Here is a 27,572-nt window from a genome sequence, read left to right as displayed (position 1 = left end):
CACCTGCTTGTTCATTTATATCAGCGGTTCTCAACCTGTGGGTCGCATCCCCTTTCTAACAATGAACATACATCCTGCATATCAGATATTTACATTACAATTCATAACAGTAGCAAAATGACAGTTATGAAGTAGCAACGAAAATAATTTTATGGTTGGGGGTCGCGGCATTAGGAGGCACTAAGAAGGTTGAGAAGCACTGATCTAGATGTGTGAGATAATTGCGATTCACTTCAACTATGAGAACAAGAAAAGAGAGAGGAGGAAAAATAAGAATGTGGACTTTAGCATGATTTATTGTTCATCAAAATAGTGAAAAGTAAATGTGTATTATGTATGTTTGCCTACAGTGCATGGGGATGTGTGAGAGAGAGAAGACTTATTTAAAGATTTGGCCCAATCAACCACTTTCAGTGAATCTGAATTGATAGGCTTAGCATTGTCTTTATGTCAAAAGTGGCAAAATAATGTTTCATGAGTATGTTAGTATTTTCTTATACTGGTCATTGTCTGAGATTATGCACCTATTATTCCCAGTTTATTCTGTAGATATAGTTTATTAAATGTATAGTGATCATTGGCTTGTTAATTGAATAGCTGGAGAGTTAAAGGCAAAAAATATCTAATAGAAATATCCTTTATTTACATACACAAGAATCGTTATAGGATATGCACTAGAAAGAGTGAGTCCTATAGAGATACATTAATAAATATCAGTTCTTGGAATTGACATACAGAGAAGTACAAAGGAAAGTTAATCCATTAAATGGACTCTTCTCGGGTGAAAGAGTACCATGAGCAAAGTCATAGAAGCTAAATTGTACAGTTTCTTGGAGAGGGTTGCAGATTATAAGTGCGGTTCTGATATAACTAGTGCAGACACACTTCTTAGATATATCCAGCCTGGTATTTGTATGCAAACTTTAAATGTCAGTCAACTTTGAGGTCAATATTTATAAATAAACATATGAACATTCTTGAAGAAGTGGTAGTGCCCCGTTATATATACACCCCTCTACACACATATATGTACTTTTTTTTTTTTTACTTTATCAGTATTATAGTATGAAATAGCTCATATTTATAGGGCCAAAACTGCATTTCAAAATGAATACTTAACTGAGCAATCTTGGTAGTGACAGGTAATACTTTATGTGTCACTTTTCACATTTAACATATGGGGATTTCATTACCTACTTCACCACTTTTTTATGTGGATTGAATAAGATATGATTCTGTGAATATGTTGCACTCTATATAGTAAACACACAATATGCATGGTACTGCAATTACTAAAGACAAGGGCTAGAATGCCCTTGAATATGTAACCAATACTGTGTGAGCACTTTAATTTTTTTTCTCATATAGTGTTTATAAAAATTTTATAAAGTGTTAACTTCTTGAATTCAGTTTCCTTATGATAAAAATGAAGTTAAATGACTTTCTCAGGACTACCTAGGTAGCAGAAGGCCAAGCTGGGGCCCCAAAGTTTGTTTAATGCAAACACTACTTTACTTTGTAATATCCTGGAACTGCTATACAGCTACTAGTCAAGCTAGGAAAGATGTGTAACTCTCGAAGGAGATAATCAAATCTTATTTGAAATATAACCATTGTAGAGTTTTGTTGAGTAGGTAAAGCATAAAACATAAGCTCCTTATTTTAGAGTCATGAGTTATACTTTTCTTTACTCTTCTCTTTCCATAAAAAGTAGAGGTACATCCTTCCTCTTTGAATAAGTAATAAATCAATTCATTAGATACAAAATAGTAAAGAAAAAAGAAAGAGTATGTCAAGTGAAACATTTGAGGACATCCCTTTGATCTGGGGGAAGTGATGTTATGTTCTGTTAGTGAAGTGTGAGGAATTCTACACAGAGTATACAGCCATTCACAGTAGTTAACCATATAGAATATTGGGGAGTAGTCTTGGTACCCAACTAAATTCAACTCTTTTACTATAGCCAGTAGGGATAGTGAACTGTAAATTTATGGCATGTGTACAATTATTTGGTTGTGTGCTTTAGGAATTCTTTCATATTTAACAAAAAAAAAGAATATTTGACAGTTTAGGAGTCTGAATACTATCTATTGTTGAAAACAGGAGTTTTATATATCAAATGCAAGTCCGTTTGTTCATATTCAAAAGCCAAACATTTTAATCTTCTTGGCTTGCTTATAAATATTCAGTTCCATGAAAACACAAATAAATAATTGGCCATCTCCAATGCATTCTGTATAATTTACAACAGAGCAAAAGATTATTACATGGTACAGTCAAAGTCAAACTATATTGCATTTATTACAAGTGAAAAAATCATAGCAGGGCCTAAACCCACAACTTCTGTGTTAATAAACCAATCTCTATATGTGCGTGCGTGCGTGTGGGTATAATTTTTTATATTTAAAGATTTAAAGATTAAAGATTACATATTGAGTTCTCTGCTATTAGAATTGACATGGAATGATTAAAAGATTATTATCTATTTACATCGATGAAAATTTTTATGAAAATGACAATATTAAAATGACTTGGGATCATCTTAACCAAAAATATCTCAAGGTCAATTTCTAATTAAAAAATAAAACTCATAAAATACATGATTCTTCATCTTTTATCTCTTTTATCATCATTGAGGACCGTTTCTCAAAAAGTGATTGAGTCTTGGCCTTTTGCTGTTTTTTTTTTTTTTTTTTATTGTTTCTTTCTACCATATAACAAAAGAAGTGATAGCTTAAAAATGGGTTGTGTTCTACCCAAGATAAGCAAATAAATGTGGCATATAACAGTTTTTCTCTTTTAAATAATGAATTTTATCAATAAAATAAAGTTTGCTCTATTAAGAAAATGTCTTTCAGTTTTCTCAGATATCGTCTTTACCAAGCTAGGCTTCAGCAAGTAGTGTTTGGAATAATCATTTACGCATTTTTTAAGCAGTCAAGCTCCTGTTTTTTTTCCCTTATTGAGTGGTCAGACTCTTATCATCACCGTGTTGAAAACATCCTAATTAAGGGAAGTGGAAACAGACCCACATGCTCCCAAAGAGAAAGTTGAGTTGCACGTTAAAATGAAATACCCTCAATGCTGATGTTATCTTTTCCTTCCCATAGGGAACCACAGTCAGATATCACGAGTGCCTGTTGCTATTAAAGTGCTGGATGTCAATGACAACGCCCCTGAATTCGCATCCGAATATGAGGCATTTTTATGTGAAAATGGAAAACCCGGCCAAGTAAATATCTCCATGTTGTTAATGCTGAATATGTTTGTATACAACTGTCTCATATTTGATTAACCTGCATTATAGCGTGCATTTGCAACATTTATGATCTGCAAAATCTCAGGCAAGAAACATTTCCAAATAGGAACAGGGAGGGAATATTTTTTCTTCTTCAGATGATATTTCTCTTCCTGTTCATGACCAAATTGGCTCCTAATGTAGAACAACCTGCTGTGCCATGAACCCAGCGTTAAATTACTGCCTCAAAATATCTCAGGATAAGGATGGTAGTAGGGGATGTCTTAGAGTAATAGGGTATGAATTGTAACCATCAAATAATAAGTAGCAAGGTCAAAGCTCACCAAAAGGAGATGTTTGTTTCATATCACACATACAAAGAACAAATAATGGTGGAACCCAAGAAAACTAATTATTTATGGAAAGTTGTGGGATATGAATCTTAAAATATGTAAAAATGTAGATATATTTAGCTAAATATGAATTTAACAACATGTTTTAGATGTGTAATGGTAGAACTTTTTATATGCCTCATGTAGCATGATAGGGGCAATGAAGACAGAAAAAGAAAGAGATAGAAAAAGACTGGAGAGAGAGAGAAGGATAGGCAGGGAGGGAGGGAAGGATGAAAGGGGAACAAGAGAGAATTAAATAAGCAACAAGAACAAAAACAAAAACTGCTATTCTCTGAATGTCAAAGTGGAAATAGCCTATGTAAAGTTCTACAAAACCACAAATGTAATAGATTTCTTTTAACAAGGTACCAAAGTACTGTATGTTTAAGAAATTTATCATTTTTCAACTTCCTAATTTATTTCTGGATGGTGACATTTTAATTTAAATAAACAGCAGCTGACAGTATGACACTGGAGTTGTTAATCCAACTATTCTTGTGCCTCATGTGGGTGTTAGGAATTAAACTTACTATTTGCCAAGCAGCTTACCTGACAAGAGTCAGATTTTTTTCTCCTAAAGAAAGGAATAGCACTGTAGCTTTGTGCTTTTATTTATCACAAAAGATCAAGGTGTTACTCTCTCAAAACACAGTGGCATCTCCCTTTAGTCTGCTCTCACATATCTGAGAATTCACATTGTTTCCATTTAGCAAAATAAGGCCCGCTATGTGGCACGTGCGTGCACGTGCGTGCGCGCGCACACACACGCTCAAATTCTAATAATAAACATCTAGACATTATGTTCTCATCAAAACATTTAACTTTAGCATTGATACACTTATTTTTATAGTATTCTGATGCTTGCTGAACTGTTTCTTAATTTCATCATGTGGAAATGTCCTTTCTCGATCTTATATTGAGCATCTTAATTTGTGATCCTTTGAGAAGGGTGTGCATGCGTGTATGTGTGTGTGTGTGTGTGTGTGGCTGTGTGTGTTTGTACACACATATATATTAGTGAATATCATTTAGGTAAGTTGGTGGATTAAGTTGGCAGACAGAGATTGTTCAAAATATGGCAGGTCAGAATTAAGGATATAGCTGTTTCATGGACCACATAATTGCCGAGATTGCGAAGCCAATCACAGACTTATAAGCTAGACTTTGTCAAGCTCACAGAATCTGTAAAATAGTTTAGCATTTAAATAAAACTCCATTGCTCATACAGAACTCATCACACAAGTTCAGGTAGTCAATGACATTGATATTTCAAAAACCACAACATTGGCTTCACAATTGTGATATTGACAAGCATGCTTCATGAATCTCTAGGAATCTGTAGGTTAACCCTGTGGATTTAGACTGTTTAGGGATTTTAATTATTTCTTAGCAGCCCTTATCTTCAGAAAAATGCATTGTTTCTTTACATTTCCTATGCAAATTGAAATAAAAAATCATTGATGCTTTGTTTTATGATTTTTTCAAATTACAATGTATGATTCATTCTGTAAAGAAATGCGTATTTTGTATGTGTGTTTGTGTGTGTGTGTCTACTGAACTATTTTTATCCCCTAATTAATCAGTTTCTGGATCTTTATTAGAGTCCATTAGTTACATAAAAGAATCAGAGCTGTGACTGTTTAGCTATGTTTTTGGATATATGGCTGACTGGTTGATGCAATTGTGGTTTTCCCAACAACATTTCTAAATTCTATGAACCCTTTGTGCTAGTCAGAACTCATGGTTTGTTCCTTACATCATTCCTAGGTCCATTTAATGCTCAAGTATCTACTTTTCATATTCAGTATTTTCCACTATTTGTATTTATTTCCACACCAACATTCACTTACAGAAAGTCACCAAGATACCCTTTCACTTCAAGATACCCTCATAATACCACAGAAATGGCTGACTGACTTTAGAATTAGAATATTCATAATCAGATGATCACATGCTCACAAAAAATAAATGTCATAAACTGAATTAGGACTAAATTTAGAGCCATCTCAATATGTTTTTAACAATTAATATTGGGTTTACAATAGTTTCAGGGGAAAAAAATCTGCAGGTGACATTCAAAGGTCTTACTTCTCTGTGAGGTATAGATTTAAAGCTAAACTGGAAGGTGTGGATCAGCTGCCGGAGAGGTGGTACAGCTGGAGATTATTACCAGTGATCAGGGGCAAACCATTAAAAATGTAGCCCGTACAAAACTGTCTGGCCTGAGAGGCCCTTTGTAAAGAGGTTTTAAAAACATTTCCGCAAATGAAAACTAATATCAACATGAACCTCGAGAATTCTATTGTGTTTTATTCTTTTGCACTGAATTGGACTCATCTAAACACAGTTGGGATTTAGTGGGAAAAAAAAAGGAAAAGACGGAGGTCACGTTCCTCTTATCTAGGCATTCATCTCCAGTTCATGATACATCTGTGCTAAAAAAGGCATAGACTCACTTTGAAAGTAGAATTGGGAATCATATCTGGTCCCACCACCTTCTCACAATTCTGAAGTAAAAGGTGACATTCCCTTGAACATGTTCCCTCCAATGTATAACCACCTCCACCACAGGGAGTGATAGCTCACAGTCCAGGATACAAAACCACCTGAATCCCTTCTGATCAGAATCCTTTCAAATGTTCCTGCTGCTACATAATTAAATGTTAATGCACTATTTTCTGATTGATAGTAGCATGTATATTGTATCACATCCAACGCGAATAGGTAATTTAAGTCAGAAGATATAAAATGGCGTACATCTCTAGACTCTAATTCAATGATGTCATGATAGTAGTTATCTAATTACTTGGCTCTTTCACAGGATGGATAAAAAGAGTACTCTCCACATGCTCCTCTTTAATGTCTTGGGTAAAAATGACCATGTGCATTGATTAGAAAATTAGAAGGCAAGATATATGTGTGACAGTTCATGTGTCTTATAGGGTGTTAGGTTTTTGTCACTCAGTAAATATTCATTGAGCAACATCTGTGCTCCAGGGCTTGGTGAGACAAGGGACATTCAGTAACACAAAGTATCCTAAATATCAGCTTTTTTCATGGAAGTTTCTCTTTGGAAAACATATATTTCAAGTTAGAAATGATAAAAGAGTAAGAAAATTCTCTCAATCGTTTGGAAAGAAAGGATGCTGGAAAGGATGGAGGGGAAATGAAAAGATATCTCAATATAGGACAAATGTCATCAGAGACAGAAAACGTCTATCAAGTTCTGACTGAAAAGGAGTCAGCTGGGGATAAAGCAGATTCTGTCTGAAGAGAATGGTAATCTGGCTGAACAGGTGGAGGAACAGGTAATATGTGCGGAGAAGCCAGTATCATTCCTCAATCTGCTTCACAACCCAACACTCAGAAACAGACATGAAAGAAGTGCAGAGCTTCAGTGACCAATGTTGGCCAGAGGGTCTTCCATAACTCTGTTTTACACCTTATCTTCCCAGTAGGACCTTCACAGTGTTTCATCCCCGATACTAAGTTCTGGCTTACCATACACAGAATTGGGGTAACTTGCTCCAGATCATCTACCACTGCACAGACCAAAAGGAATAGTGTCTTTCTAGGTGTAAGTCAAGGTCTCTTGTTTAGTCTCAGAGGATGTTTCATGGCTTGATAGTTAGGAAACAGTCAGCTTTAGCCTTTTTTCTTTTTCAGGAAAGAACTTCCCCTGTTACTGTAAATAAATCTTGTGGAGTATAATTTCACTTTCATCACTATCTATACAGTTTGAGATTTGTTGTTTGGTGTCAAGTAATTATGTCTGATGTGAAAAAAGAAAAAAAAATCAAATAAATTGATTTTTTTACCTCCTTTAATTTTAACTTCCTATCCCTGATCAACTCTGTGGCAATATAGAATTTGTGTATTATGGACATATAACAGTTAAGAGAGAAACAGGTAGCTTCCCATACTTCTAGGTGGTATCCATTTAGCCATTGCTTGGCATATAATGGCTATTTGTAATATTTTAGAATCTCGGTTCTAACTCCTTTCATTCAGCAATGACAAATACTTCAAAAATTAATTCCTTAGCTATTACCATGGAAACACTTGTTTCACACACACACACAGTACACATACTAACCTTTTCTGGTGAAAAAATGGTTCAATTATTTATTGGACAATATTTTTATGCACATATAAGATGTTAATCCTTGTAATACAATCTGGGGAAAAATGTGAAAGGGCAAAAGAAATATTATTTTTCCTTATGGAACTTAATGACTCAGAGAGATTTTTATAAAAGAGAGTGGAATGAATAAATAATATAGTTTAAAATTTTGAAAACTGGGTTGAAATAAACATTACAGCAACTAGACAGAGGGGAACAAAGAACAACATAAGGAACTACTTTATACAGTGTTGTCAGAGATGCTTCTTAAGTGGGTGTCATTTGAGCTGAAACTGGAAAAATTAGAACCAGGCAAGAAAACAACCTTTTAGCCAACAAACGGCAAACAGCATGTAAACGTGCACAAAGACCCTAAAAGGAGAACAGGCTTGGTTTGTTTGAAGAACTGAAGATTTCCATGGCTAGCATGTAGGAAGCAGGAAAGAGAGTAAGCACAGAGTTTCATATTTCAATAAAATGTTCTCTCTCTCTCTGGTCTTCTCTCTCTCTCTCTCTCCCACACACACTTGTGCAGACATACATACAACACACACGTATTTAAGCAGGAAGAGCATCTAGGAGGTTGTAACCACAAAAAGATAGTGGTAGCTGATTCTAAGATGATAGCAGTGGAGACAGAGGAAAGAATTGAGAAAGCTGCTTGCCTACATAAGTGAAAGAATATATACAAACATTAAAATATAATCAACATCCTTGCTCTGGGAGTTTGGTGTTAGCAACCTCGTTTTACAGATACAAAAGCTGAGGCTAAAAGAGTACAAGTCTTAACTTGAGACCATGAAAACTTGCAAAGACTGGTTTCAAAGTAATCTCTTGCAGGTGTCAAAGTCCCCATACATTCTAGGATCTCACAATATTTCACAAGGAAGTAGAATTTTGAAAGCACATTGCCTATGTGACATAATTCTTAGAAGAAATAGTCGTAAGAGTAAGAGCCTGATAAAGAGTGAGTATTTTTTAGAGGAAAAAATCAACTCCTGTAACCCATGACAAAAGTTACTCGAGCATTCTGTGAAACCGTTAATGAAAAGAAATAAAGCTTTCTAAAAAAAAGTAAAGCTAATTATCTCTTGATAAACATCAGCAATGAGTAGGTTTGTTATTTATATTTTTTCTAGGTTCTGTGAGTCTTTTTCTAATAAATGTGAAACAATAAAATGAAATTACGGCACTTTATAACACTCGTGAAACAATAAATATAGGAGATTTAATTTTAACTTTCCTGCCAGCAGGCATCTTTCATGATCTATCTGCATACACAAGAGGGAGACAGGATTGATTTTAAAACAGATGAAATTGATGGCCTTACAAAATGCACAAAATATTCTTTTCACTTTATTTTGGGTGGAGTAAGGCGATGGCAAATTAAAGGAATGTGTAAAACAAAATTTGAAGAAACCATATGTAGCAAAAGGCATTTCAAGACAGTCATTAGCGGAAGTATGACTTTCAGAGCACAACTTTCACAGAACAGGCAAGTGTAAGTGACAAAATGTAATCGAAGGGTTTGGCATTAGAACAACTTAAATGTGAGTCGCATCTTTCCCAAATATTTATTAGTTTTGTGACTTTGAGTCTTAACCTTTGTTACTTTAAACCCTTATATATTATGAATAACTAAATAGACATTGATATACATGCACAGATATACTTCATGCTCTATGAATACTTGAAATTATTAGTATGTATTTTAACCAATCTCATAGTCTATATATAAAAGAGACTTTATTATTTAGCATTAGATTTGTTGTATTTTAACTTTATAAGTTGATTTGGAACAACATGCTAAAAATGATTCTTAAATGCAACAATATAATAAATGGCAACCTTCTGCCCTATATTGAAATAAGTCTTCCTCTGATAATTTACAAAAGGTTGAGAAAGCCTTATAAGCCTTTAAGACTCATGCCAAGGGTAACAGAAGGTCTCATATTTCATTCTTCCTCATATAAATTTGTATGTGTGTATGTTTTTTTTTATTATTTGCTAGTATCATTTACATGGGAAGACATATCATCTAAATCTTTGGAGAAGTCTTGCTTGAGGTCTCTGTTTTTATTGGCTAAAGCTCATGTGTGATTGAAACTTTTTTATATTTTATTCTGGCTCTTAATTTAATTGTGATTGATGTTCCATGGAGAAAATGGTATAAAAGCTTATTAAAAATCCTCAGGCTATTATAGCCTGATGTACTCCCCTTGTTTTATTTTCAATCTACAGAACACTGCATATGAATTTAGACTGTGAGACAGATGTGGGCACAAGGGTAAGCTGTTCACAGAAGCCGTGATGAGCTTGTTGTTTAAAGAAAGGTAAATTTGCTCTACATAGTAAGAGGATTTAGGCTAGACTTGTGCTTGTGACATACATTGAACACAATGTGGTACCCAAGAAGCTGAGAAATTCTTGAAAAGGGAAGAAGCTAATGGTAACAGTGCCATGACACCTTCACATAGAGGTTGAGAAAACCTTCCCAGACTTTAAGATTCAGGTTGAATTTTAGAGGATGACATTTCTCCAAGCAATTTTCTGGAAAAAAAAAAAAAAAAAGGAAGACAGAAAAAGAAAAGAAAGGAAAAGAAAAACACACACACACACACACACACAAAACTTGTGCTGTATCACGTCAATATGTGGTGTGGTTTGGTGTATGTGGGTGTGTGTGTGTGTATGCTTTACCTAATAAGGGCAGAAAGTACTGAATTAGACAAAATTAAAATTATGTCTGTTTTGTTTTACCATCATTTTCTCTTGCATTTATAAATACATATGAATTTCCAAAAGGTACTTGGAATTTGAAAGAATCTTTCAAATTTCCCTCAGAGATGATTACATAATTACCAATAAATAAGACCCGATTGGAAAGGTCATGAATGGGAAGAATAATCAACGGGTCACATTTTCAATTTAGAAGGTAATGTCTATAATTTTAAGCAGATATCAGGAGACACTTCTACAAAGTAGGGTCCAGCAAAACATCATAAGAAGCAGAAGACAGTGGAAAATCCAAACTTTGTATAGAACTATTCTTCATGAACTGTTAGTTTTTTTATTGCTTTATCCAATTTAATGAAAATAAAGGTGAAGAGCATGAAAATAAACTGACATGAAGACAATGTTGGAAGTTCTACAGTGGGTTTACGAAGGCACAGGTCCCAATGTCTACACATTAGTGTTTCAGTGAGATGTAAGATCTCATCTACTTCCTCCCGCCATATTTTCTGTCATACTTCTACATTCCCTGTGTAGCTACCTGATACATCTGAGGCAAGAGAGTTTTATGGGAGAATGAAAAGGTGGAAGTGGAAACACTTTGAAGCAGTGGGAAAATAAAAATTTTGGTGTAGTCTGGATTCCCATGTAAATTATCAAAAATATCCAGGCAATATCCTTTAAGCAGATATTAACGGTGATTATATTTGAACACTACCATACAATTTAAAAATAATTGTGTTATTCTATGGATTTTGATGAAATCTCTTAAATACCTATATTTTCTCCTTTCTCAGTCATCATTGCTATAATTTGACTTGTCTTGTATGCATTATTTCTATTTTTAAGAACTCCTCTTTCAGGTATCAGTTTTTACCATACTTGGTTTTGTTTTATTTAATTGTGAACACCACTGATAATCTGATAAAAATGGTAGCTGTTCATATAAATATTTCATATGTTACTTTCAAAATGAATAATATGAGCCATATGAAGCTTATTCATCTTTTCTCAAGTTGAACATTATTGCACTAAGAGATAGACATTAGTGTTTTAGGAAAATCAGAAATAAATTGGCAGGAATAAAAGAATTAAGGGAATATCCCAATTGTCATGCTGTTCTTTCTGCATTGCCTTTGACTTCCTCTCCTTTTATTTACCTCCTTTCTGTCACCTTTCAATTTGCATCATTCTATAAAGACTTCAAGAAAAGGGAAATTAAGTTTTATCTGAGAAAGTTATAGCATGTGCTTCAATTGTAGGTAGCATGATGGCTTTCACTGCTGAATCTTCCCATAGAATAGAAGTATATTCCAGAGGCCTTGGAAAATATTTCCGAAGTTGCCACAGAATAGCTGTATTTCACCTTGTTTATACTTAGAGAGAACTAAGACTTCTCAATGCTTATTTCTGTGTGTGCATCTGACTGGTCAGAACCAACACCAACCTTTATACTGCTAATGTAAGCATGTGCACAGCAAGAGCACATGAGTCAGCCTTACACATGAATCAGCCTTATAGTCTCTCCAAACTATTCAAAGTCTAAGCCCCAATTTGACTGAAATACATATACAGAAAGTGTGAATGTCAACAAAGATTGGCATATTTTGGAGGGGAGATGCAGGGAATTTGTAATCAGACCTATCCTGGATCAGACATTATGACTAGGGTCATAATGGTACTGATAAGGTATCATAAAGGTACTGATAAGGCTCTTACTGTACATCTCTCAAGGCACTGTAAAGCTTAGTGGTGATGCAGAAATGCGCCTGCCATCATTTATTTACACACCCACCCATTACTTCATTTAGCCAATACTTATTACATATAATTGTTACCAAGTGCTGGACTTGGTTCTAATGGCAGTGAAGGGAGGAAATGTTCATATATTATCAGGCCTGGCATCTAAGAACAAATCAATAAATCATATCTACAGGAACTCATAAGAAAGGTTCTAATAGATCCCATGATACCGCTATGCTTGTTAACAGATCAGATCATCAGAAATGTGTTTGCTTGTTGACTGCTGGCCTTTTCAAAAATTAATAATGACATTGATCCTTTAGTGCTGCTAAGTAATTATGGTGAATGTAAAATAGCCCAAAATAAAGTTTAATAAACTCTGTTAAAAATAATCTGAGTTAGATTTGAATTTATTGATAAGCAATGTTTTCTTTAAAAAGTCAGACACACAATTCTCATTTTTTTTTTTTCACTTTCATGCTTTTGGAAAAGTTATTTGATTTCAAATCTGTATTCTCAAGAAATAGAACAGAAGCTGTTTCCATCAAAATCCAAGCATGGTTCTAGAATTCATTTCCTCACCCCAACATAGCAGAGATGCTTTGTTTCTTTGGCGATAACATATTTTGCTTTTAGCTTCCCTTGAAATTGAACCAGTTTTACAATAAATTATCCAACATTAGAGTTTTCCGTTGTATCCTAATTTTATGGGTAGAAAGAAAAATATTTAACCTGAAAGTTAGATGCACACTCTTTAAAATGTATGATTACTCCAGATATTTTTATATTATTCTCATAAAATAATTGTCTAATTATTTGTAAAAAACTCAGCTGAGAGGTCATGGCAATTCACAGTGGATGCTGTGTGCACTTTCCATTTATCATCTACTCTGTATGCTTCTGTGGGGATTCACTTCCTTGAATAAATGTGCTCTTGTTTTTCTTCTACTGTTTAATGCTAAGTGTATTCAGAAGTTATTACATCAATAAAATTTTCAGCCTTATTAGTATGGGTATTTTAATGCATTTTAATGGCAAAATGTCCTCCAAGTGATCTCCTGGACATCTACTTTTAGATAAAATGCCAAAGCAGTGGATAGCTACATTAAAATAAAATGAAGCATCAGACATGGCTTAACCAAAAATCTTAACCATAGACAGTTTATAGGATAGTTGGAAGTGATATACTTTTTCCTCAATACATTATCCACGGGTTGCGCTTGACATGAGCTGAACAATACAAAAACTTTAAAGGAATGATGATGAGGGGGCTGGGAATATTCATCTTTCCCCTTGGCTCAGAAGAGTTCTCAGACTGAGTGCCACCTAGATGGCTTTTAAAAATAAAGCTTTCTAGGCCCTGCTCTGAGACGTTTTCAGTAAACAGCCCTAGAATGAGGCTCAAGAAATTGCTTGTCCAAAGAGTTCCTGACTTAAATGGTGGGAAAAAAACCATTCATTTCTGATGTGATGTTAGGACCAGTCTTCTGAGAGATGGTATGGTAGGCAGTTGTACTTTGCTACAGGTAAGCTAAATGACTACATCTTCTGTTTTAGCCATGATGACTTAGCTAAGCTGATAACTCTGATGTAGGTTCTGTCACCAGCACATATTAGCCTTTTCATGCATATTGTTTAGAAGTAGAATGGATGGTAGCATTTACAGGAGCTGCACGGTTAAGTATACTAAAGGAATGTGTTCAGTTCTGACTGATGTCTACCCCCACCATCCAAAGAAGTCCTGTTCTCATTTGTTCTTATTTTTCACCTGTACTCACACAATTCAGGAGTTACCTCTTAATAGTTGCACCTGGGGATGGACAGCTGCGTAAATGGGGGAAGGGTTGCTACATCTGCTCATAAGCAACTTCTCTGTTCTTTATGATTGCCTGAAACAAGGCTCTTGTCAAAGACATTCTCTTGACTTTCTAACATGAAAATCTAGCAAAACTGTTACTAAGTGAAGGGTTTCACTCATGTTTTTCTGTTAAATATTTGTACATGCAGGTTGTTCTAAATAGTTATCTATGTTTTACATCTTATACCCTTGCACTATGATTCATGTTTATTTTTATGAAACTAGAACCCCAGGGCCTCTCTGCACTTAAATGTCAAGACAAATATACTCTGTGTTTAGAACCAGTAAACATATATAAATGCGTTCTCCCTTAATCTGATCTCCTGACTGGGTAATGTCAGAGTTGTTATGCTTATCAAAAAATACTAATAAAGAAAAGTGAAACACATCAATAAATAGCAATAATCCCACTAAAAACAGTCATGATAACAATGATGGCTAACATTTCATTGAACATTTATTAGAAATCAGACATTTTGTCAAGAGATTTATAAGAATTTCAATCAATCAAAACAAACTTGAGAAAAAATACCTTTTTCACTTGTATTTTAGGCACATATACAGAACAAATGAAGTTCTCCCTCACGTTCATGAAGGATAATACTGTGACTTTTATTGAGGACACTTAATACCAGAGTCTTTCCTCTTAGTGACTACTTAATTGTCTCAAACAGGAGTTATATTTGGGGCTACTTTATGTTATATTGTTAGTCAAGGTAAGCACAGTTATAACTAGTCATGATACATTACAACCAGGTGACAAGTTCTTTAACAAAGTCAAATACCTAAAAAGTGAGAATATGTTCCATTTTAAAAACGAAAATTTTGAAGCTGAGGAAAGTTATTTCATTTTCACTTTAAATAACATTCCTGAATTTCCTGTAAGATAGCATGTGGCTGATATAATGCAAATTCCCATCACTCTAAACGTTCGGAAATGGTGGTTCTCACACTTGTTTGAGAGGTAAACTACAAAGCAATGACGACCTTTCTCAAAAAGAACTGATCCATTTTTTTCTCTTTAATGCAGTTGCGAAGTTCAATGTGACATAATTGTTCAAACCAACATAATATATTCAGCACCATCATTATATTCTCTAAATTTAATAAACCTGAGAGCATTTCACTATTAACTATTTTTTAACAGAAAACCTATTATCACAATAGAATTATAAGCGAGAATTTTTACTACGTTAACTCTTGTCCAATGTTATTGATGTAATAATAACACAGAATTATGAATATAAATTATTAAGATAATTCCCTGGCATCCTAAGAAACAATTTAGCATTAACTTAATGCAACTTTGCAAATGAAACAAGCACATTCAACCAGCACCGATTCCAAGTATCTATCTATCCAGTTCTCTGCACAACACTAATTCTAATCCCTATAATTTATTCATCTCAGGATACACTTCTAAGTATTGTTTGCATATGTTATACACTAGACTTAAAGACAGTATTCATGGTCGGGAAGGAACAGATGCAACTTATCAGAAAGGTTTGTTGCAGTGATGTTTGTGCTGAGGAACACTCGATTTGGCAAACATTTGTAAACCTGATAAGAAAAAGAAAAGTGTTGTTAGGATTCAAGATTTAAGTCATTTACCTCCAAGATCCTCCCAAGAGCCTCACTGCAATCACTGTAACAATTCCAAATCTCATTCTAGATGCCCGTAAATACTCAAATTGGAAAGAAACCTGTAATTGCCCAGTGGAATTTTCAAATACACTTAACTTTGCTATTTCAAGCCACAGACACCAAATGGACAAAAAGGTAATGCTCTTAATTTTCATCAACTTATCGAAGCTGAGGTTTTAGAGTGATAAATTCTCCTCCTTATTCTTGGCACAAACCATCCATGACAACTTAGAAAGCTGAAAAAAGCCTTTGGGCCAAAGTATCAGACCACAAAAGGGATATCAATAAACTTCGTAGACAGTAGGAGCCCTCTGATATCATGAGAATCGTTGACGTCAAGTTTTATGTTACAGGTCATTCAAACAGTAAGCGCCCTGGATAAGGACGATCCCAAAAATGGACATTATTTCTTATACAGTCTTCTTCCAGAGATGGTCAACAATCCAAATTTCACCATCAAGAAAAATGAAGGTAAATATATTACCTTTGTGCAACAGGAGAGAGTATAAATGGGAAAATAGGATGCAATTTCATAACCTAACTGGAAATACCATTCAAATAATTTTTCTTTACCCCTGAGCAGTTGAAATCCAGCTTATCAGCCTAATGGCATGGTAATTACCTCACTTCCCCTTCCCAATATTGAAACAATAGATAAGAAAGGTGTTAATGTGAAAATTAATTTTATCCCAGGGAATACCTCAATCATCTTACTTTAAAAAAAAATGAAGAGAGAGTTTTAACCCCTGTGAAAGCTTCTAGGAATTTTCAGATACTGAGAAATCTGTCAGAGAAGGATCTGGTTTGCACTTTGCAGTTGTTAAGTTTTGATTGAATGTTTACCAAGTCTGTCAGAAAAGCCTATTCTAATTTTGCCTGCTTTGCGGGTACACATTGGAGGTATTTGTTTTCAGCCTGTACCAACTTTAACAATAACAATTATATCAGAAAATCTTTCTTGAAGGACACTTCTTATTAGTATTAATTAGGAGCTAGTATGAACTGATTTATTGTTACGTCTTTCACTCACTGGGAACATTTAATCTATTTCATTATTTTTCAAGGCCCAGGTTTGGATTACTGTTTCCTTTAAACATAATATTTACTACATATAAAGCTCATAGATCATTTTTTAAAAAAAAGTCTATGTTTTGTTTTTAATTCTTAAGTTGCAATGTATTTAACAAGACTTTTAAAAACTTTATATTGGTTCAAATATAGTGAAGTCTTAGTTTTAGGTGTTTTAGAATGATTAGCAAAATATGTGGAACGCTGGTTTGGGGATTTACTGTTTGATTTTTTTAATGGTCATTGTATACATTGTATTTAAACAGAAGAGTAAAATTCGGCTCATAATATTGTTTGGATTATTTAATATATTCTATCTAAGGGACATACTGCATTTTGATAAAATTTCTTTACAAAATGAAATAACATTTTATGGCGTGCGTTAAATATATTACAATCTTGACTTTTAACATAATGCTACTTATCTTTGGGGATGCTTTGATAAATGTGGATGCATCCTAGAAAAAGAAGTAAGAAAGTTGTTATATAGATGTTACTTGTTCAGCTGACTGCCACTATTATAGGAGACACAATCTTATTCTTTCTTCTCAATAATGGAGCGCTCATTTTTAGTCACCTCTAACTGAGAACTCGAATCCAAGCACATTGTCTTTGTCCCTCTGTTAGTACTGCCAAGATTTTCTTTTTTATCGAGGTCACATGAAGAAGTCTAACATAAAAGCCCTCTTCAAAAAGTCCTAAAAGCCCTCTTCAAAACCCCAGACAGAACGGCAAGTCTGCACGTAAGCGTGGTCCATGTGAGCTAATTAGTATCAGTCATTATTTTTGTATATAAAATCCTCTACAGATTTTCTGGGAAGCGCTATTTCCCATTTGGAATATTCTGAGCTCCCTGATGTTTCCCGTATATTCAGTAATTTCAAGAAATGCACGTTACATACGGAAGTGTGGCCCTGGAAGGCATTACCTTACCTGGTGGATGGTGAGGTATTATTTAGTTACCACGGAAGTATAATTTTTACCTCTATTTATTCTGCCCTAACAATTTTATAGAGGGGAGATCTCTGGGGAGTGATTTTCATGTGATTTCTCTGACTTTTGAAATTAGTAGAAAGTAAAACTTCTTTCTGCCTCATCACACATTTAATAAAACTTCTACTGGAATATTTATTTATTTATTTTTTTTTTTTTTGTGATTTTTGGCCGGGGCTGGGTTTGAACCCGCCACCTCTGGCATATGGGACCGGCGCCCTACTCCTTGAGCCACAGGCGCCACCCTGGAATATTTAATGTCACATGCATTGTCAGCTTTATTTTCAGAGTAGAAAATGAAAGTTAGAATTTTTATGCATCTTATAGGGTTTTAATTTTATTTATGTTTTATTATATAAAATTAAAAAAAAAACAACAGATGACAGATATTACAAAGTAACTTGGAAAAGAGCGAGCCTTCTGTGTCATGAATGTTTATCTTAAATTTTCTTCACTTGTTTTGTAGCAGGTGACATGGATGTTTATTTTAAATTTTGTTCACTTGCTCTGTAGCAGGTGACTATGCCATTTATTATTCCAACTGGGCCACTTTTTCAAGTGAAAAGGTTTTTCATATTTTGCATTTTATATTTATGCCTGAGAGGCACCATAAACAAGGACTGCCTTATGGAAAGAAGGACATAAGCACTGTGATTTTGGATTTAGGATTCAAATATCCAACATCTCCTTGATGGAATAAATCATGGATCCCCCCACCTTTCAAAGTTTATACTACATTTACTTTTTCCTAGATCAGAAATTCATGAATTTGACTCCATAGACCACTACTTCTTTGAAATCTTAACAGTTATCATGAAAATAGAAAAAATAATTTGTTCCTTCCTAATATGCAGAAACAATTAAAGTAGTAAAAAGAGGTTGTCAAATTAAACATGTTGGAGGTGAGTATAAGAAAGGAGATAGATAGATGATACATAGACAGGTGTTTTGTGAGTTCATTGCCAATTCATTGTTAATGATGACAGGATATAAAAGCTACCAGAAAAAATCAAACTACTCAACATTATTTACTTTCAAACTATGCTGTATTTTACATTAGGAAAATGGAGAGGTGGAATTAAACCATATACGTGTATTTAAAATAATTTTTTCTTCTTAAAATGGACTTCAGAATGGTCTGTGGCTGCTGTTTCTCCACTAAGTATTATCAGTTACAAGTTCAAGCCCACTTGAACTTGTTAAAATTTTGAGATAGCTAATATTACTATATTTAAATCCATAATTGATGAATGAATTTCCATCCTATCCAATTTGATCCTTCAAGGGAGATCCTTTCAGTATTCAGCATTTTCTAATGAACTTGCAGCCATATCTTTCAATTTGAAATTATTACGATCTTTCTTGTCTCTGATATAGATTGGTCCTAATGCAATTTCCACCAGTGAATTCTCAATCAAAGACAAAATGAGATAGAAATTAGCTATCTCTTATCTCCTACACAGTTAACTGATTTCACAAAAATTCTCCTAATCATATGACAATCATATTTCTGCCAGAACAAAAAAAAAACAACCTTCAATATGGATAAAGGTTGATGTAAGGATCAAAAATGTGATGAGCCATTTAATACCGTGTATACATACCAAAAAAATCATAGCATCTTAAATTTTCTGTATGATCCACATTTTTTATTTTCATCTTCCATAGAATTTGGTGAATTTATAACTGGAAAGTTTTGTTGACCACATTTCAGTATTGGCGTCTACTGTAACCATGGAAATGGAAAATATTAAACAAATATAACAAGATGGGGAAAAGAAATGAGCTTTTTTACAGATAATAAAATATCTTGCTTGTAGGAAGTTTGAGGTCTACAAAAACCTCTTCTGCAGCCTGTACATAGTAGGTAAAAATATTTATGGGAATTTCCAGAGCACAGTCTGATAACTAAAATATATATAGTTTTTGAGATTGAGTCTCATTCTGTTGCTATTGGTAGAGTACCATAGCATCATAACTCACAGAAACCTCAAACTCCTGGGCTCGGCAATGCTCTTACCTCAGCTTCTTGAGTAGCTGGGACTACCGGCACCTACCACAACGCCTGGTTATTTTATATTATTTTTTAGAGATGGGGTCTCACTCTTGCTCAGGCTGATCTCAAATTCTTGAGCTTAAGCAATCCACTCATCTTGGCCTCCCAGAGTGCTGGGATTATAGGCATGAACCACTGTCTGTGGCCTATACAAAACATTTAAATCACATGAAATGAAAAAAGCTCTGCTTTCTAAGCTCTTATTTCTAAGAGAAATAAACAGTGAACTTGGACTTTGTTATGTTTAAGAAAAGACAGAAGAGGAATCATAGTACCTGAGGATACTGATTTTTTTCTTCCTGATAGCTCCTCATTGACTGAAATCTTACTGATGAAAAGCTCACTTTAAAGGCATAATTTTGACTTAACTTGAATAACGTAGATGTGGATTGCACTTTGGAATAAACATACCTGCAGTATGTCATTGTCCACTGTTCCCTTTATAGACTATAATTCATGCTTTGTGTGAGGCTTTTCCATTTCTACTGATTGGCCTAATTCCTATAGTCTATGATTTATCACCTTTTAACTTCTACCAGTTTCCATCATGAGAATGCTCTGACTCTAGCAATTTATTTTAAGGCTCAGTTTCCTCATCTATAAAACCATGGTAATATACTTGCCAGATAGGTGTGCTAAAATGGTTTCGTGTAACTGAGGATTGAGTTCTTAGCATAATGGTCAGCTAGCACATAGAAAAACACTCATCAATAAATGAGTCAGGATTGTCTTCATATAAATTCAATAATTCTTAACTCGTCAACCAGGTCTTTTTGCAACATTAACTCTCCTGATTCGCTGGTCTCCTATCTTCATCTATATATATTTTTTATGTTGTGCAATAATTTTGAAAGTGGCCTCTTCGGTATTTGGTAAAAAGCTGACCCTCACTAAAATGCATTGCAAGAACTATGCTTATGTAGTACTACAGTGTACTGGAGCCTAAAGGGAGTTAAAAATAGAAAGACAAAAAAAAAAGAGGAGAAGGAGGAAGAGGAGGAGGAAAGGAGAGGCTACAAAAATATTTACCAACCACAGAAATAACTGCAGGATTCCTGGATCTGCTTTTGAATATGAAGACTCTTTTTTTTCTACTTTGTATACTACCTTTGCCAAAATGAAATTCAGGGCTTTCCACACAATGGCTAGCACCATCTCCCAACTTGTTAGGATCACTTTTAATTCTAGCACATCAAGTTGTTTCAAACTGACTCAAACCTCACATCTTTCCTCAGCCAACATACATATTCTGTGGGAACTGTTTTGCATAGGCTGGAAAATTACAGGCAGTCTTCCTTTGCATTTTCACTGTCAGCTTATCCCAGATGCCTCTTGTCACAAAACCAAAATTTACTGCCTGAAAGTGGATTTCTCTGATCCCGTGCCAGCCAGGGCCGACCCTCCTTCTCGCCAGCTGAATCCTCCTATTAATAAATGTCTCACTTGTACTCAGGATACAGATGTCAAGACAGAGTTCTCTTCTCTACCTTAAGCCAGCTGTACCTATTCAGACTAACTTTTAACCTGAAAGCACAGTCCTTTTGACTCACACAGCAAAGAGGGCCCCATTGCTCAGCCACCTGTCTGCCTTCTGGCAACCCTTTAAATTCTTCCATACCTTCAGGCTGTTTTGAAGCTCAGAAAGGGTTTTCAGAAAACAAAACAAAAAACAAAAAACAAACAAACAAAAAAACATTTCTTTCCTAAAGTGACCTTTACAAAAGAGTCCTTACCTGCACTAATGCAGGCTCCTTATTATGGGGTTTCCCAGGCAAACACAGCTAAGCCAGAAGCAAAAACTGTGTGCTTGTGTCAGTGTGGTAATGATGACCTACAGATGTTTCTGGAATGGTGTTGATGATCCTGTTCTCACAGTGGACTTTCTACAATATGGTACACAGCACTGAACTCTGAGTGATGTGCCTCCCTGTAAGTCCTTTGCTCTTACCCATAGACATATGGTCTTTTTCCTCCATGTTGAATCATAAAAGGTAGGGCTCAATTTGCATGAACAGGAGAATCCCACATATGTAGAATAGCATGGTGCACATATCATCCAAAAAGGCTTCTGCTTCAGGAATCCATAATTTATTGTTTATTCTTCCAGCAATATGCTGTTGATAAAAAGCCATTTATGTTTCATTTTGTTGCCTAAACTGCAATTAAGGACAATATAAAAGCTAAGAAAAATAGTTAACAGATCAAACCTTACTTCTGTTTCCAAGTTGTATATAACTTTGTAGTTAGTCTCAGAAAACAAGATTTTCTTTGCTTAAGTAGTTTTTATACTACTTTTTAATATACTTTTATACTTGTTATTTTGTAGTCTCCATAGTTTTTTTTTGTTTGTTTTTTCCTAACCCATAATATATGGAAACCTTCAAAAGTGAATAGTTTCTTTTTGAAATGTTGAAAATTCAAAGGTTGGGCAGTGCCTGTGGCTCAGTGAGTAGGGCACCGGCCCCATATACCAAGGGTGGTGGGTTCAAACCCGGCCTGGCCAAACTGCAACAAAAAATAGCAAGGCATTGTGGCAGATGCCTGTAGTCCCAGCTACTCGGGAGGGTGAGGCAAGAGAATCACCTAAGCCCAAATAAACTGGAGGTTGCTGTGAGCTGTGACACCACAGCACTCTACCAAGGGTGACAAAGTGAGACTCTGTCTCTAAAATAAAAAAAAAAGAAAAGAAAATTCAAAGGTGATTTTTCTGGCCAGACATAGAACTACCTTTGGGATTTATTATTCAATGTATGTTATGGGAGATAACTTAATTCTGAGATTACTACAAGGGTATTATGCAGATAAATCACATAGATTTATAAGTGTGGTTGTCATAATTCTACTCAAGGCTGTGAATTGCATCAGACCTTCCCTGTCAATTTGCTAGCAATCATTTCTGCTTCTTACAAAAAAACTCTAATTCTGAAGATTTTTGAAAGAGTAAAACCAAGATAATAAATTGATGCATGCTTCATTATCTTAAAGTTACTTTAGTTATGTTAAAGATGTGTTAGCAAATAAAACTTTTCCTTTGAGTATTTTCCTTAGTGAGACTTTTGCTCTAAATCCTTACATAGGAAAATAAAGGGATTTGGGTGGCACCTGTGGCTTAGTGGGCAGGGTACCGGCTCCATATACCCAGGGTGGGGGGTTCAAACCCTGCCCCGGCCCAACTGCAACAAAAAAACAGCTGGGTGTTGTGGTGGGTACCTGTAGTCCCAGCTACTCAGGAGGCTGAGGCAAGAGAATCACCTAAGCCCAGGAGTTGGAGGTTGCTGTGAGCTGTGATGCCATAGCATTCTACCAAGAGCAACAAACTGAGACTCTGTCTCTACAAAAACAAAAAAAACAAAAAAAAGCAAAAAAAAAAAAAATAAAGAAAGTAAAGCAAAATAAAGGGATCAATTGAAATAAGGATAAATATAAAGAATCTGTTAGAGAAATATTTTTCATTCTGCCAGTTTTATTTGTACCACTTTGTTGTCTGTGCTACCACGATTGCTATTTACTGACTTATTGTCTATTTACAAGCATAAAAATAGGTCTTGGGATCTTGTGGGTCTCAAACAAACACAACTGGCCTTTGGAAAGCACAACCAAATATTAAAATTGGATGTAAAAGCAAAATGAGCTGTCAGTCTATGCAAATTCTCCTTTTCTAAAAAAAAAGAAAAAGAAGTATTAAATGTAGTTGAAGATCATTTCATCTCCTTTCATCACAGAAGTTTGTGTTTTGAATGAATTTGAGCATTTTATAGATACATTAGGCATCCATGACATTCTGTCTGAGGATGTGACCTGAATAACACCGCCCAAGTGCTTCAGATCCCTCAGATTGTCAAAGAAGTGGATAGAAAAGGCAGAGAAGTAATTTGGAGACAGTAAAGGGGGCACTCCACACAGAGCATCAACATAGGTGACTTGGGATGAATTAGAATGAAAGATAAGGGACTGACCCCGTGGAATATAGAACAGCAAAGGCTTCACATGTAGGGACACTCAGGTTTGAAATCTAGCTCTACTGATTATGATCTGTGAGAACTTACAAAATAATCTAAATGTTATCTGAAAAATGGAAATAATATTTACTCCATGTTGTTTTGAATAAAATAACCTTAATTTAATTTAACAAGTGGTAGTGTGCTAAGTTCATTGTCTGAAATTAGGGATAATCAATTTTAGTTTCCTTCCCCTCTTCTTTTCTTCTATAATTTTATGAGCCTTCTGAATCTCATTCATTCACCAAATATAACAAATAAAAATATTTATAAGGGACCTGAAATGGGTTTTAGGAGATAACTAACAATATGTTATTTCATGATCACATGCCTGGTAGACCAGTGATTGAACCTGTCTGCAAATATTCTCCGTGAATAAAGCAAAGGGAAAAGAGGAATGGGAAACAGGATTGTATGCGTAATTTAGGTTCACTGAATATAAACCTTGTTAGAGTAACTCAACTAAAGGAAAAAAATGAAGAGTGCTCAAAAACTGTAGGTTTTTATAGAGCTAGAAATATCATACAATCTTCACATGTTGGTGACTGGAATGGTTAAGAGTTGATAGAAAGACAGAATTTTTGAGCTAGGAGTATCAGAGTAAATAGCTCATGAAGCTATTAGATGCGAAGAGTAGAACTTCAAAGGTGTATTTTTATTTGAAGAAACAATGATGGGGCTATGAGCGGGAGCGTCTACCTCCTCCGCTTTATTTTCCAGCATTTTCTCCCTTCTTATACACCCCTTGCTCCTTTGGTTTGAACATGCCAAGCTAGTTATGCTTTTGAACCCTTCTCTCCATCCCCACTGTCTGGATTCCCATTCTCTGTTTCCTCCCGCTTCTATCTAACTAGTTTTGAGTCATTAGTAATAACTCAGGCTGAAGTGCCCTTCATGGGTAAGCAGAGCAAGTGGGTGGCTAACAGTTGCTGTGAAGTTTGTTCTCTGCTTTTCTGTGCAGGACAGTGTGGTAACTGCTGAGACAGATGCTCAACTCAAAAAGCGTCTCTCTCTGTCCTCCAAGGTTATTAATAATCTTATCTTTATTCCCTCATTCTTTCACTGAATACCTATTTATTTAGCGTCTACCATGGGCCAGGCTCTCCCCTGGGAATTGGACGCACAGCAGTGAAGAAAATAGAAGCTGTCCTTTCCAGCCTGTCTGGTGTATTTCTCCTCTCCTCAGGACTCAGTTTTATGCCAATTTGAATTCTCAGGGAGAAAAATAAAATTTACCACAAATTTTTGTCACATAATGGAAAAATTCACATGCTGTCCTGCATAATACTATGATTCGGGAGGTTTGGATCATACTTTCTAAGTTCTGTTCTATTATAATAAAAGTTCCCCCTTAGACCTTACCCAATTGTGAACTTGGACCTTCATAAAAAATAGTTAAGTTTTCATGGGTCATATCAGTCCCATCCTTAGGAAGCATTTGGAAGGTCAGAGTGGTGATGGGCTTCTGCAATCACAGACAGCTAATTCTCTCTCTGAATTCTAATTCAGCACACTCATTATGTTTTAATTCAGATGAGATATGTTGAATGATACTGGGCAATGTGTTTACCCTTGTAGGGTCAAAGCCTACCAGTGAGGCCTTTCCAAACTCCCAGTACCCATGGATTCACTGTAATTTGCAGTACAGCACTACCAGTGAGCTGGAGCTGATGATTCCATTTTGCAGGCTTGTTAGAACCTATTATAGCTTCGATACAAGATTCGTTATTTATAGTTCAGACCTTTTCCAGCTCTTGTAGATGACTGGTTCAGATACTTGTCATTTAACACAGGTTTTTAGCTGAGTATCAGTGTGTTATGTTTACCAAGGCCTCCTGGAAACCAGAGCATGGTATTGTGCTGATTCCTGGCCATGACACCGGGTTCACATTCCATCGGCTGCCTCTTCTGTCTGTTCCCTAAGATGTCACCAAAATGAATGCACTGATGCACATTGTAGGGGAAGATAGTAATTGTTGTCCTTGGAGCTCTCTGGTTTATTCATTGCCTTTGCTTTCACGCTAATAGATTGCCTACTGGAATTTCCTCCCTCTATTGCTCGAGTATTTATTCCCAACCTTGTGAGGCTGTTTATCTTAGGGTGTTCTGAAAACAAGGTGATCCTGGACCTGGTATGTGGAACCCAATCATCCTTCTCTAAATTTCATTCTTTTGCTTGGCCAGTCACTGCCAGTTCCATCAAGGTCACACTGTGATTTACTTATTTCTTAATATTTCCAGAATTCTGTCCACAAATACTGAGACAGAGAAGCTATAATATTGTTGAGGTATACCTTTTATAAGAGGAAACCGAAGTTCCTCCCTGAACTTCGGTTTCCTCTTATACGAAATGAATGGGTTCATGCTGGGGATCTAGAGCCTCATCTGTTCTAACATACCACGTGTGCAAACATGGTATCTGAAGAAACATCACAGAGTTTGAAATAAGACAAGTCCTGAGTCGGTCTGCTAATTAATGGGGATGAGACTTTGGACCAGGCTTTTAAAGTTTTACAACAGACCGTATGTGTTTGAAAATGTCAAAACAAGGGCGGCGCCTGTGGCTCAGTGAGTAGGGCGCTGGCTCCATATGCTGAGGGTGGCGGGTTCGGACCCAGCCCCAGCCCCAGCCAAACTGCAACAGAAAAATAGCCGGGCGTTGTGGCGGGGGCCTGTAGTCCCAGCTGCTCGGGAGGCTGAGGCAAGAGAATCGCGTAAGCCCAAGAGTTAGAGGTTGCTGTGAGCCGTGTGACCCCACGGCACTCTACCCGAGGGCGGTACAGTGAGACTCTGTCTCTACAAAAAAAAAAAAAAGAAAATGTCAAAACAAAATTGCTGCTGTAAACAAATGAAAGAATGTAGGATAAATGCCAAGGGATGTACCTGTCATTTATATGGTGCTTTATGTACTTATTGTCTTTTGTAATCAATCTCTGAAAGAAATAATGCACGTGGAAGTGATCTTTATTCTAGAAGTTATTGCCCCAAATCTCTACCATATTAAAATATTGAATTATTAAAAGGTATACCTCAACAATATTATAGCTTCTCTGTCTCAGTATTTGTGGACAGAATTCTGGAAATATTAAGAAATAAATTATTCTCATAAATGAAGAGGACTAGCTAAATATATGATAAATGTTGTTAATAGTTTGAAACTTTTTAGTGTTGTATAAATTGTAAGGCTGGGGACAAGGAAACATAAGAATTTTATGAAGTTATTTAATTATTTGATTCAGTTTTGATTTATCAGGAAGGTCTCCCAGAAAGGAACAGCTTTTATCTTTGAAAGATGTAAATTGACTAGGTTAGGGGCTGTACCAGTACATGGTTTACTTAAAGGAGACATAGGCAATGACCAAAAAAAAAAAAAAATGTGGAACATAGACAAGGGCAATGAAACATTTTATAGAAACCCATAGCCTCTATGATCGTAACACTTTCTTTGATACCCATAGGAAAATTAATGTGGTGCTTCCTAGTTTTTGGCTGTTTTCTCCATCCTCTCAATGTTTTTAGCAGGATAACAAATGTGTTCTACACAATTAAGGGGCTTTTAAAGACACAGACACACACGTGGTTTAGTAATGTGACTGGGAAGTATACTGATATAAATGTATATTATATAAATCAGTAATATATATACAAATATTTTGTCAGTCCAGAGTTTCAAGTCTTAAGAAATAAGATTGATTCTGTTCTGAAACATATATTCTAAGTAAA

At 35.3% G+C, this 27,572-nt stretch overlaps 1 protein-coding gene across 2 annotated transcripts in view; it reads left to right on the top strand.

Annotated features, from left to right (window-relative positions):
• CDH8 (cadherin 8) overlaps window positions 1–27,572 on the top strand; it is a 435,918-nt gene that overhangs the window by 336,538 nt on the left and 71,808 nt on the right. For both annotated transcript variants that reach the window (XM_053603265.1, XM_053603259.1), the window contains exons 9-10: window positions 3,111–3,232; window positions 16,088–16,205. In XM_053603265.1, the coding sequence (XP_053459240.1) occupies window positions 3,111–3,232; window positions 16,088–16,205 (240 nt within the window). The remainder of the gene's footprint in view (window positions 1–3,110; window positions 3,233–16,087; window positions 16,206–27,572) is intronic.

The sequence above is a fragment of the Nycticebus coucang genome, chromosome 2, assembly GCF_027406575.1.
Source record: "Nycticebus coucang isolate mNycCou1 chromosome 2, mNycCou1.pri, whole genome shotgun sequence".
Classification (NCBI taxonomy): Eukaryota; Metazoa; Chordata; class Mammalia; order Primates; family Lorisidae; genus Nycticebus; species Nycticebus coucang.
This window is presented reverse-complemented; position numbering and strand designations above follow the sequence as displayed.